General features: G+C 45.6%; 1 protein-coding gene across 1 annotated transcript in view; it reads right to left on the reverse strand.

Moving 5' to 3' along the window:
- The window catches only part of ESRRB (estrogen related receptor beta), a 205923-nt gene that overhangs the window by 64039 nt on the left and 127771 nt on the right, over positions 1 to 14113 (reverse strand). Inside the window, exons 4-5 of the mRNA XM_069206011.1 lie at positions 8972 to 9082; positions 7202 to 7363 (exon numbers count right to left, since the gene is read on the reverse strand). Of these exons, the coding sequence (XP_069062112.1) occupies positions 7202 to 7363; positions 8972 to 9082 (273 nt within the window). The remainder of the gene's footprint in view (positions 1 to 7201; positions 7364 to 8971; positions 9083 to 14113) is intronic.

Below are 14113 nucleotides of genomic sequence, written 5' to 3' on the forward strand. Positions count from 1 at the left end.
TCCACCCGACGCCGCAGATGGATCCATCGGCGCCATGGAAAAGGCACCTGCATCCGACGCCGACATCCGACCTCTCGGCTCCATCACCTCTGACACCGACGTCGAAGGTCTCTCCCTCGACATCGAGGGCTGCGCTGTCGGCATAGGGGCCTGACTTGGATCTCCAGGCGAACAAAATGGCATAAATGGCATCGGTTTATATGGAGCCAGAACGCCGAGATTGAAAGCCAGGGGACCAGTGGGGCCAACCGGCGCACCACCTCCCGGAGCCATATTTTGAAAAATCTGAAACATGGCATTAAGGAATGCCGCAGGATCCGTACCCGGAGCCAGGAACGAAGGATAAGTCTGTGGAGCCGGTACCGGCGCCGGGCTGGACTCTTCAGGTTCAGGATGCACCGGTGAACCCAGATGACTTTGAGGCTCCACGACTTCAAAGACTGACTGCGCCGGGGACGTCTGCGGCGTCGCCGGTTGAGGGGACACCATCAGACTCACTTCCCAAGACTTGCGGCGCCGGGACGATGGAGACCTCAACGCCGACCGACTTCTGGACCGACGTCGGGAGTCACGATGACGACGCTTCTTATGGGATGATTTTCCAGAAGAGGACTGATGGTGCCGCTTCCTCTCCTTCTTGGACCACGCCAAGAAAAGCTTTGCCTCACGTTCCTTTAATGCCTTCGGATTCATCTTCTGGCAGGATCCGCATTCGTGGACGTCGTGATTGGAACTGAGGCACCAAAGACAATCGTTGTGCGGATCAGTCACAGACATGTGACCTCCACATTCCCTACAGGGCTTGAAACCCGACTTCTTCGGAGCTGACATCCTGGAAATACACAAAGTATCCCTTCCGAAGAGCTAACGATACAGGTAACAGAAAAGTAACCGTTATCAAAGGCACGGAAAAAAGGGAACTGACGTCAGCACGGCGGCGAGGACCTCTTATTGCCTCGATGACGTCACACGGAGCCGCGTGGAGTCAGGTAATTGTGACGTCCTCGCCGACGTGCAGAGCTAGAGAGATAAGTTTCCGTCGAATGCTACGCATAGGGAGAATTCATTAGGTGAGGAATCATTAGGTGAGGAATCCACAGGTAGTTGTATCCATCAGAAAATGCACATTCAGTTATATATGACTACAGCAAAATGACTACATTTCAAGCTTTTATCACAAAACCAACTAAAGAAAATTATTAATTACTGCATCACATATTGCATGCTACAAGGGTAATCCACTGGTCTAATAGTCATTAGGACTCTTTCACATGATTTTACCTCACCACATAAATTTGACTCTCTGCATCCCGGTTTTGGGTAAATACTTTTTGTACATTAAACATATGACATACACAATTTATGAGATGTGGAAACTGCAACACGCCATGCACCACCACCATTGAAGAAAGGTAGGAGCATCAAGACGCACCTGAGAGTCCACCTTTTGCGTGTCACGTCTCCTCCCCGTACCCAAAATAGTAGCAAGTAGGACAATACACTCCAAATGCCTGCACATATACATATTTTTTTATTTTCATAATGACTTTGGTGATGTTTGAAGAATCTGCCCAAAACCCTCCAATTACAAAATTAATCCAGTATTAGTTCGGCATGCCATATTTCGTGCAGAAGTGTTATGTGGGGGGGCTTAAAAAGAAGGGGGTTCAAATAAGTGAAATTTTTCATATCTAATTCCAAAATAATTCTCTGTTACGGAAAAAAGCAGCATAAGAGAATTACTCAAAATTGGCATGAAAATAGAGATTTACTTGAGGAAATACGTTTGCTTAGTTTGGTGTAAATCCGTCAAGCAGCTTTTGTGAAATTGTCATTAAAACGTGATGAGTTTGGAAGGGTTAAAAAGGTAGAGTTTTCTAGACCGTTACTCAGCAGAGATAAGTAAACTCTGATCTTTTTCTCCTATTGTTCTTTTCAGGTCCGAGAACCCATAGACTAGAAGGTCTCCAACTGACTTGGTGCAATTTGACTCACTCGGTCAACTAGTCCTTAACACAAAACGGACAAGTAAGGGAACTAATAGCTTTCCCCGATCAACTGCCTCTAGGGATGAAAGAATGCCAAATGAAAAAACGCACACTCTTATTTTGCTGAAGTGGCCTCTATGCTCCGAACACCCTGGTAGAGGGACCTCAAACCGACGAAATAGCCTTTGACCCATGTTGGACCTTCTGGAGGGGTATCGCAGTGGACAGGATTTCACTGATGTGGATGAATTCAGAAAGAGAATTCAACTGCAGAAGCATCCTTGCCATTGAGCATCCCGTTTGCAATTCAATGCTTACTGATTTGCTTTTTTCTTGTTTTTCAAACACCGGGATGAGTGTGTCGCTTTTTTCCCTTGTGTGCCTGTTTTCCATGTGACACCCAGCAGCTTTCTTTTGAAATGTATCCTCTGTTTCCATCTCTTCCAGTTTCCTGTGCACTTCCCAGCTGCGGTGGAGTTGTCGAATTCTGCCTCGCTGTTGTCAGCACTTGTTACTTGCCTGTATTCTTGATGAGTGAATAAATGAATACCTGTTAGCAAAGATTTGCAAGAAGTCACCTTGGTCTAGGACCATGCTCCTGCAAAAAACAACATCATAAAAGACGAGGGTTAAGGGCTGTCCTTAAGCGTTTTGACATCAATTGAGCAAAGGATAAATGGTAAAGGGTTCCAGAGAACGGAAGCCAAAACAGAGATGGATCTCCCTTGAAGACAAGCGCTTCTATATTGGGGGATATCAAGAAAGTGCTTCTTGAGCATAGTTATCGGGTTGAGTAGAAATAGGGATGGCGTTTTCTGCAGAGTTTCTCGGATCCTGGACCACTAATTGCATGAAGGACAAGGCAGAAGATTTTAAACTGAAAGAGCCAAAGCACCAACATCCAACGAAGCCTTTGACATAGCCGACACATGCTCACATTTGCGCTGCTTAGATATTAAGCAAACTGCCGGGTTCGAAAACTCTGCGGAATCTGAGTGGTTGTCTTTGGTTTCCCCGATAGCAAGGTTCGGCATCACAAAGCTTTGACAGTATTTCTGATCCAACCAAAGCTGTGCTCAAAAGTCATGGCACTAATTGAATGTTTTTCTCTAATAGCCTTATCTGGTAAAATGCTTAAACTACAGCACTGGCATAGTCCCTCAGATGCACTTCCTTCTTGCTGGTTGAGCATGGTAATTTCCCCACGTGTTCCAGTCACACAGTGGGGGTCTACCCTATCTCGGTCTAAGATCAGAACCCCATTTCTGCTAGCGTGGACCTTCTCTGGACCACCCAGCAGAAAGAAAGCATGAAGTGCGACTGGAAGCTAAAATGGGGTCTGTCAAGGGCACGCCAAAATATCTCATGACTGAAAGTTGCTTTATTCATGTGTAGAATGAAATAGGATATAATATGATCAGCACCGTAGAGAGACGGCACAAATTAGAATTGGTATCGTGGACAGAGGCAGTGGTTCTGAATCAGCGCCACGGGAAGAGGGTGGCATCATTGACAAAGGGCACAGCAGGGTCGGCGCAACTAACAGCTCACTCAGGTCATGTGCGGATCAACACTTTAGAGGATATGCACGGGTCAGATTAGGTTCAGCACCACGGACAGCAGGCAGAGAAAACGAGAAATCCCTCCACAGGCCGTGCTTGGGCACAGGTCAAAGCAAAGCGGCAGCACCATGGACAGCGAGGACAGGTCACAAAAGGATCAGCAACACCGAGGACAGGTCAGAACAGGGTCAGCCGCGCCGTGGACAGAGAGGACAACTCAGAACAGGATCATCACGGGTCAGAACAGGATCAGAGGTGCGGTGGACAGAGAGGATAGATCAGGAGCAGAAGCGCCGTGGACGGAGAGGACAGGTCAGAAGAGAATCAGAGGTGCAGTGAACAGACTGGACAGGTCATAACAGGCTCATCCGTGGACTTAGAGGACAAGAGAGAACAGGGTCAGCAGCGCCGTGGACAGAAAGGACAGGTCAGAACAGAATCAGTAGCACCCTGGAAAAAGAGGACAGGCCAGGACACAATCAGCAGCACCCTGAACAAAGAGGACAGGCCACGAGAGGATCAGCAGCGCCATGGGCAGAGGGGTATGATGGGAGCAGGACGAGCAACAGGCACGAGCCACTAGAGAGAGCAGGATCAGCATTAGGGTCAGTTACCGAGGGTCAGCGCGGGATCAGCATCCTGGAGAAGGAGCACAGGCAAACGCAGGGGGCAGCAGCCCCACTCTGAAGCATAACAACAGCAGTGAAAGAGGCCGACTGGGATGAACACAGTGAACAGAGCGTAGTGGTGGGAGCAGAAAAGAGCAAAATGGTCAGTGGCACGTGTCAGCGACAGGTCAGCACCATGGACAGAGGTGAGAGATATGTGGTCAGAGCACAGAGGGGAGTTGGAACTGGATGTGGCCTAACAGTCAGAGCTGCCCTCTTAGGAACAGGGAAACCAAATTCGAATCTAGGCATCGGCTCAACATCCTGTGATTCTGGGCAAATCACCTAGGGGCATATTTACAAGCCTGGAGTGTCACTTTTTGTGGTGGCGTTAAGTCACTTTTTGTGGCTTAATGCCACCTTATAAATATGGCCACTTCACATGAAGCACTTTTAGTGAAAGGGGCGTGCAATGGGTGTTGCTGTGGGTGTGCATTTTGACACTGCCCCAGATTTACGAGGATTCGCAAACCTGAGGCAGCGCCAAAAACGAATGCCACCCTAGGGGTGGCGTTAGCATGGCGCAACAAGGAGAAATATTTTCATTTCTCCTTGTTTTTTGCTCTTTCTATTTGTGCTGCATTCTGGAGCAAATCGCCATTGAAGGTCGTTTTGTGCAGGAAGGTCCTCCTTCCTGCACAAAAACAATCTATCCCCAAAACGCATCTATCCTTACACCATGGCGCAAGTGTGGCTGTATTGGCGCTCAGCAGCTAATTCAGCGCCAGCGCTAAGAGAAAACGCAGGGGTGTGCCGTATTATTTTAAATACGGGGCATTCCTGTGTTGTAGAAGTGAAGAAGCACGTCGCTGCCAATTTTGGCTCAGCAGCCGCGCTGCACCACTTCTTGTAAATATGCCCCCTAATCTTCCTGTGCCTACCAAAAATAAAACGTAACTGGTACACATGTAAAGTGCTCCAATACCTTCAGGTCAAGTTTGCACAACATAACACTGCAAAAAAAAAACTGCACGGTTGCTTAATCAATTCCCTGTAAATGCTGTGTACTAGTGGTTCCCAACCTATGGTCCGGGGCCACCTGGTGGTCCATGAGCCTCCTCAGGGGGTCTGTGACTGCTTAGAAAAGTAAATAATATTAACAGATTAATAAAGTGTATATAAATAAAGTGGCTAAATGTATAATGAAAATATTTAAAAACTATTGTAAATGTCATGGAATTTGTAAATTGAGGCTAAAAATTAAATTAGTATCCTCAGGTTGATTTCTGGGAGCAGTGCAGGTACATCTAACAGAGCATAGCATGGACAATCTGTGGTTTCAATTGAATTTAGAAAAGCTCCAACCTTCCTATCAATATTTTCTTTTTATTTATATTTGCTTGCAAAGTAAATAAAATGTGTTTGTCGTTTATGTATGTGTTTGATGAATGCTTGTTCCTGCATTTTTTGGGTACTGTTTTGCATTTCAAATCATTGACAAGGTTTAGGCCAGAGTCCCCGGCTTTCAGTAATGACTCAGTAAGGGAGTCCACGGATTCCAATAATGATTCAGTGGGGATCTTCGGGTTCCTGTAGTGATAAAGTGTGGGTTAGCAGAAGTCAAAAGGTTGGGAACCATTGCTCTATACCTTGGTCTGGCAGCCTAGAAAGGACAGCCTGTGCAGCATGCAGCAGCCAGATTAATTCTAAACATTGAAAGACCTTTTCGAGAAATACCTTACAGCTTCACTGTATACTGTGAATACAATTCAAAGCGTTGCGCTTGGTCCATAAAGTAATGTATGGTGGTAAAATGAACCTGCTATGGGCACATTGCCTTCCTGTAAGCCAAGACATTACCTAACATCGGAAGGGACCTTTACACCTAATATTCCCCGTTTTAAACGGAGAGCATTATCCTTGGTAGGCTCTCATATGTGGAATTCTCTCGTGTTGCTCTTAAAAGGGAATCAACATAGTAGAAAAATTCATTAAAAACTTGAAACGTGTCTGTTCACTTCGGCGCGATGCTCTTGGTACCTTACGCACTTCGGGGCGCCGTCAGTTGATACCAACGGGTGAACGCGCGTTTGCTAAAAAATTGAAATAAATGAATTACTAAATCTAACTGGCTTCCCCATAAACAGGTCGTGAAGCGAACCTGCCTTGGACATGGAGACACGAAGAGCTCTCCGTTGATAGGAACAGAGCAGCAGCAATGACAGGGAATCGACGCAGACTATAATCCAGGCGCAGACAATCAGCAGCTTTCTGAGGGAGTTAATCACACGTCCAACTGCACCGTGTCACTGTTGAGTCAGGGTTACCAATCTCTGGTCAACCTGTTGACACGATGATCGGTCACATGGACAAGGTCGGGTGCACTAGAACCGGAACAGTCGGCTCAGTGAACAATACGGAACAGGAATCTGTGTTAGACCCCGTGGTCACAGGTCTAATCCCCTTGGAACCACTTAGACGTTCAGTCTTCTAAGGTCAATAAAATGAAAGCCATTCAATTGCAGAACAAGCATCTCTTTTCTGTCATGAGAGCCAACAGAACTCTTGGGCGAACACGAATGTGTGAGCTAGAGAACACCTGTATCTTACTAATGCACACAAAACAGACGCCCCAGCGACCGGAAGGGGAAGCGCAGAGAGTGACAGAGAATAGTGAGAGAAGGAAAATGATTCGGAGTCGGTGAGAACAGAGGCAGGTGGGAGGCGAATGGAAGGAGGATAGATAGATAGATAGATAGATAGATAGATAGATAGATAGATAGATAGATAGATAGATAGATAGATAGATAGATAGATAGAAAGGAAACGTGGAAGTAGGAGGAAGAAAGGGAGGGAGACACCCATGGAAAAAGAAGCAATGGAGAAAGGAAAGCAAGAAAGAAAGGCAGAGGGGAGAAGAGATGGGTCGAGTGGGGTGGGGGCGAGAGATGCCGAGAGGATGCCGAGAAGGGTGGGCATGTATGTCAAGTGGGAAGGACGGAGGGGTGTGTTGGGAAGAAAGCTGTGCCCCGGGCTACCTTACCTGGAATGTGCTTGGCCCACCCGATGATCACCACCAGCTCGCGGTCTGCCAGGTCGCACAGGGTGGTGAGCGCCTTGATGTCGCTCTCAGGCATTGACGGGTCGGGCATGGCGTAGATCTTCTCAGGCTCTGCCACCAGCAGGTGTGAGACAATTTTAGTCACTGCAAAGTTTAACCGAGAATTCAACACTTTGAAGGACACGGAGTCCAGATAGAGGCAAAAGGGGCACAGAGATCGGTGCACACGCAGTGAAGGATACAGAGAGCACCTCCACACACAAAGAAACAGAGAGCACCAGTACACACAGGCACAAGAGGCTTAGGGGATGTTGTACACACAGGCAGAGCGGGGCACAGACAGCTCATGTAAACACAGACTCGGAGGAACACAGCAGGTAAAGACAGAGTAAGAGAGCTCAGGTATACACATGCACAGAGAGGAACGCAGAACATGCTTATACACAGGCACACACTGAGTAAAATAGTGTATGTACGTGCAGACAAGAGTGCCACAGGGGTGGTTGTACACACAGAGGAGAGCCTGTAGCAGTGGAAACAAAGGAGGTTGGTTGCACAGATAACGAGCTTGTTGTACACGCAGACATAGGGACACAGAGAAAGCACATATGTACAGTGGGTCACAGAGGGTGGTTTTGCACACAGGCACGGAGCAGACACAGAGAACACCTTTAAACCCAAACACAGAGGGTTGCCGGGTTCTTGTACACAAAGACCAACGGAGACCTAATTTACACACAGGCACAGAGGGACAGGGAAAGTACACCTGCAGCAGACATAATGGCACACAAATCAACGAAACGAGTTACGGAGTAGCAACATATACAACGGTTTCACAAAGACTAAGGGCCTGATTCTAACTTTGGAGGACGGTGTTAAACCGTCCCAAAAGTGGCGGATATACCACCTACCGTATTACGAGTTCCATAGGATATAATGGACTCGTAATACAGTCGGTGGTATATCCGCCACTTTTGGGACGGTTTAACACCGTCCTCCAAAGTTAGAATCAGGCCCTAAGTGTGTGGTGTGCACACACAGGCACAGTCCACATAGGTAGGAGAAGGTGTACACATGAACGCAGAGGAACACAGATGGTGGTTCAGAAAGACACAGAGGACACAGTGGGTGGTTGTACGGACAAACACAGAGCGTCATAGAGGTACACACCGACACAAAGGGACACAGGATAGTTCCACACACAGCACACGCGACAGTTAGAGATACACATGGGCATGGAAGGAGTGGAGTTTGTACTCGTCATGGAGAATGAAGGGCATAGAGGGCACATACTACACTGACACGGAGGGCACAAGCCGTGTCTGTGCACGTGGTCTGAGGAAAGACACAGAGGCACAAATGATGGTTGCACTCACAGACACAGAAGGATAAAGGTGTGGTTGTACACAGACACAATGGGACATTGTTTCCTCTGGCACTGAAGGACATAGAGAACGTATGGGCACACTGTCACACGGGTAAATACAGGGCACATCGACAGTCACATAGCCAGAGTTTCTGTCTAAAAAGTGGAAGCGGACCCATTACCTCCAGCATCTAAATCAGGCCCTTAGTCAGAATGTAAGTGTGTGTAACATATTTTGTGCATCTTACAAACATGCATTGACTATACTATTGTGCATTATATGTAATGTGTTTTCTGACTTTTACAACGAATAAGTACATGCTGAAAACTATCTTGTATCAGCTCCCTTGAGTTCACTTAAGATTAAATTCACTGCAGTGACTTACGTGGTTTCTTGCTGGGAGGTGGGATCTGTAAGCTCAGGTAACCGCTGCTCTCAGAGTCCAGCCGTCTCTTATACTTCTGTCGCCCCCCACGGACCCGGTCCAAACGTACCCCTATGGAAAGTGAAAAGCGAGGCTTCGGTAACTGATAGGAGCTGGGAAGTGATCTTAGGATTCATGAGCAACAGTTTAGCGCAAGATTCTCAACCTTCCTTTCTAGGTCATTGCTGTGCTCTTACAACTCATGAGTCAGTCCACCGTAAGCCTCATCCTCATGTTTTATTGGGATCTTGGCAGACCAGGGACTCTCGGTCCTACCATAAGTTAACCTGGTAGGAAAACAGTCCCTCTAATTAATTTTTTTTGCAAATCTCACATTTTTAGCCTTTCGGAATATATGAGTCAAAGTACATATTTATTTTAGGTACCCAAAATGCAGCACTTGTCTCCACTTAGACCTTTCAACTTCAAAGCTGAGTCACGAAAAACACTTACAAAATGCATGCATGGACCACTTGCCCTGGGTCAACTGCTCAGACACAAAGCCCCTCTCTACTGATTCTTCACTGGCTATAACTGGGAAATATATTCAAGTGCAAGACCCTCTGTAACATTCATAGAGTTTTCTAAGAACTGGGCTACCAATTTCTGGGCTACAAATCTAACTCCCTTCATTTGTATAATATATAGTTGGCCAACCAACTGGATATTTACGCTCTGTGAGGTGTGTTTTTCAAACTCACTTGAAGCCTAGGAGCAGATAAGCTGTTTAGAGTTGGCTGATTTTGCTCGGCACCACATCACCTTTGGTCTGTTTTTATTCCATTGTCTTCCTATGTAGGCTAGGGCCCAGTGTAAAATAGGCTCATTCAATTGAAACGTCTTAGGAGATCCAAGAACCCGAATCTCATCAAGGTACACAAAGGCTTTGGTACAGCAAGGCAGTTGAGATTTTCTCAGCAAAGTAGGTTATGACAGAGCATGATGTGAAATGAGTTTGGAAGGGTAGGCTGGCGGGATTCCATGTAGTGGTTTGTAGACTAATTTAGGCAACATACTTCATGCCTAATTCCCAATGCCACACTCACAAAGATTCAGTCCAGACTTTGGCATTGTGGGCAGAAAACAATGGACTGAGATGCAGCCCAAGTAATGAATAGTGCTGGTGTTAATTCCAGCTTTCCACCCCTTACTTGTTTCTTTTTTTCTCAGTGCCTAGCAGACAACCATTCTGTATGATGTCTATGGAGAGAGGGGGTGCATGCCAATAGAGGCTAACAAGAGGCCTGCTGCAACTGTATAACTTCGCTAAGGGACAGAAGGAGCACTGTGGGATTCTTAGTAGAATACATTTATAACAGTCCTGTTTGTGTATGAGAAGGATGCGAATTTCGATTGTGCAATTGGGAGTAAGAGGTGGTGACAGATCTTTCATTTCATTTTGTTGTGTTGTCCTCAGCTAAGGAAGTAGTGGACAGTTAAATTGCAACAAGGAACAAGCTGAACTCTGGGCTCTCTTACATACAAGTGGGAGTAAGGACACCAGAGAAGAGGGCAAAGTGATGAAAGATTCTAGTTAGAGCAGAGTGTACTTGGAAGCAGATTGCCTTTGATGATTGAAGCTTAAAGGACGGCAGAGGCATGCAGTGTCTGATAGCAGTAAGGCAATATGTTTTTGGCTCCAAGGTGAGGAGTGTTGGAGGGTAAGGAAAATAATATTTGCTTCTCATCTCTGTCGACATAAAATCAAAAGCAAAAGAGAGAAGATGAAGTCCCTGAGACATGTGGTGTAAAGGGGGGAAAGAAGGATTCCAGAACGGAACCCTGGTAAACATCACCTGGGAGTGAGGTACTTGGTGACAGGGTGTAGCAAGAGGGAAAATAGTGTGATTGGAAAGAGTGTAAAGTGAAAAAGATAGTCCACAACAGAACACTGTTGAGAAGGTGTAGCAAAAGGAATATGATTGCAGTTGGGGAGGCAGCAGATAAATCATTCAATATCTGCCTCTCCAAGGGAGGCAAGCGTCACAAGCAAGGTTTGGTTCTCGATATGGTTGAACACTTCAGAGACATCCCTGTAGCTACCGGTAATGCCCCAACCCCGCACCAATAAAGGAAATAGCTGGAAACCAACTTCATTATAGAACACTCAATCACAAATAAGTACCAATCTACTTTCAATCTCAGAATGCAGCTATCCCTTCAATCACTCGTTGAATTAATCTGTGCCCATGGCCTTGTACTTATAAACATACTACATTTTGCTTAGGTTACTGCTTGACAAATACCACATGTGCATATAGAGACGCAGGAGGAAGAGTACTGAGGAGGCATCTTGATGATGGGAACACATAGAAATTTACATATGTGAGGAAGTAGGGCAGTTTCCATAAAAATAAGTCGGTGGAAACCAAACTCTGGAGTATTAATTAGGTTGGGGATGGGTTCAATGTTGCAGACTTTGTTGAGAAAAAACAGCTCTTGAATTTTGGAGAGACAAAGGGGTTGAGATAGTGGATGATTAATTGCTGGAGAAAGGGTTTCCACAAACAGGATGGACAAATACAGACTTATGTCAATAAGGGTACACCTTGGAGGAAAGAAAGTACTAAAATCCAGTGACAAGCAGATAATATTTTAGGGGAAAAGGTAAGTTGTTTGATGATTTGAGAGTTAAAAAGGTTAGATGGGAAGTGTGATGGGTTGGTAAGGAATAACATTTCAGTCAAATCTGCAGCAGCTTAAGCAATGAAAACTTAAACGTGACAGATGGGAGCAGAGAGAATTTTCCAAGAGAATTTCTAATTGTGTTGCATTAGGAAAACAATTATTAAGCAAAGTCAGTAGCAGATGAGTTACATGCAGTGATGGATGTACAGAGGAAAGATAGCACAGTGTAAGCACTATGGAGAAGGTTGATACACTACTGTTTTGTGACTGATCATCTGGCACTATAAGTCCTGCATGCATAAATGTATGGTGTAATTGTGAGTGTATAGACATATAGTGGTAGCTGAGAGAGGGCAATCCTGCTAGGATGGGAGAGTTGCAGCTGTTCCCTGTCCTGTCCCACTTACATTTCAAAGGAGATGCCTCAGCACAGTCACAAAAAACTTGACACCAGGCTTTTGTCACCCCAGACATGTTGTAACCTGGGCAGGAAGTAAGAAAATTCCAGAATCAACTGGAGGAAGTGGGGCTCTAGAATTTTCTTCCACTTCAAAAATGGTACCAGGTATGAAAATAGGACCCTAAGACCCACTCTTCAGTACACTCCTGGACCTGTGGAAGACTACAGAAGGATTCTGTTGTACAGCATAGGACTATCCTGCTGCTTAAGGTCTGGCTTGTTTCTCAGATAATTACCCTGCAGCTTGAGTTCTGCTTCATTTCTTAGAGGACTGCCCTGCTGCTACCAGATGACGGCCCTACTGCTTGAGGCCTAGCTTGTTCATCAGAGGACTGCCCTGCTGCTTGCGATCGGCCTTGCACTTCAGAGGACCATCGTGCATTTTGAGGTCTGCCTTTCTGCTTGAAGGAGAGAGGACCATCTCCTTGAACACAGGGCTGCCAAAAGGACTCCAAGGTCAGTTGGATGACCTCCTGTTCTGAGCTACTGAACACAAGCTCCAGAGGATTCCCTGCAACTACCCAGTTGACTTGCTGCAACTGGCCCTGCCTGGACCTGCATCTGGACCTACCTGACCCCTGCAGACCGCTGCTAGAGTGAATGGAGATCCTAATCCCCGGGAGGTGCCTCCCAGACACTGGACCACTGACTGGCATCTGTTGAACTTCCACTATGAAATCCTGAAGTTCTGAAGTCTACGCACCAGACTGTGATAAGGTAAATTTTCAGTGGGACAAACCTGGTCCCTGTATCTGGCCAGCACTCCATTGGTCAGCCTGAACATATGACTTTGTCCTAGTCTAGCGCGACCAAATGCCCACAGTTAGGAATTTGAGCATTTAGGCACTATGCTTCCCTATAATCTTTGAAATTACATATCTTGGGTTCTAATGATTGGGATTTTTGTCATTTTGCTCTCATTTTTTATTTTTTTATTTTACTCTATTTTCTAAGTTGGTGTGGAATATTTCTTATGTTGTGTTTTCACTTTGTTACTGTTTGTGTGCTACATAAATACTTTACATAGTGTCTCTGAGTTAAGCCTGACTGCTTTTGTGCCAATCTACCAGAGGGTTAAGCACAGGTTAATTTTTGTGGCTCACCCTGATGAGGATTGTGGTTGTTGCTTGGGAAGAGTTTTCACACCCCAATCAAAGTCTAATTTCTCATACCAGGTATCCACATCACACTACTAAACTATGCAGGTGACACAGACACAACAACTTTCACAGTTTATCCATTTTTCACAAGCTCCAACATACACATCTACACAAGAACAACACACTGGGCCACACACACATATAAAAATGACAGCTCAGCACTCCCACATGGCCATACTCTGTCACACTGGCTGGCCAGGCCGCTATGACTGAGTACCATGCCGAAGAAAGCACTTAATTGCCACCCATTATTGAATCCTCTGGTAACTGCACTATAAAAAGTTAGGATTGTTTCTGATTGCATTGATGATGGCCTCAAGTACATGCATACAGAGAAATAATTGACAACAATCAAACACTTGAGCAGCCCAGTAATACAACCACTGACAACATACCATGTCAGCAGTTAAAGAAATACTCACTTACAGCACAATAGAGCTACATCAAATGCTAATATCCCATCACAACACTGACCCCGTCTATTACATGCAATTAATGCAACTGACTATAATAAGGTACGAAGCAATCATGAACATAATCTACCTCTTTCACCACACATCTGTTAAACTGACCAATTGGTACGGAATGACAACTCAGATGAAACGTGGCTATCACTCACACTAATCTGGTGAAAGTTGTGGCTATCACTCACAACAGCATGGGGTAGCAAACTTTCCCACATTTTTAATCCATAGGGAACTTCTCTTGCAACCTATTGTGACATATAATTTATCTTCTTCTACATTGCACTCAATGAGTACTTTCCCATGTAACATCTCATAACAGGACAATACTCTTTCCCAACTTAGCACTGGACAGGATACTTCCCCTTGCAACTTCTCATAACAGGGTACT

Source organism: Pleurodeles waltl, chromosome 9, assembly GCF_031143425.1.
Source record: "Pleurodeles waltl isolate 20211129_DDA chromosome 9, aPleWal1.hap1.20221129, whole genome shotgun sequence".
Classification (NCBI taxonomy): domain Eukaryota; kingdom Metazoa; phylum Chordata; class Amphibia; order Caudata; family Salamandridae; genus Pleurodeles; species Pleurodeles waltl.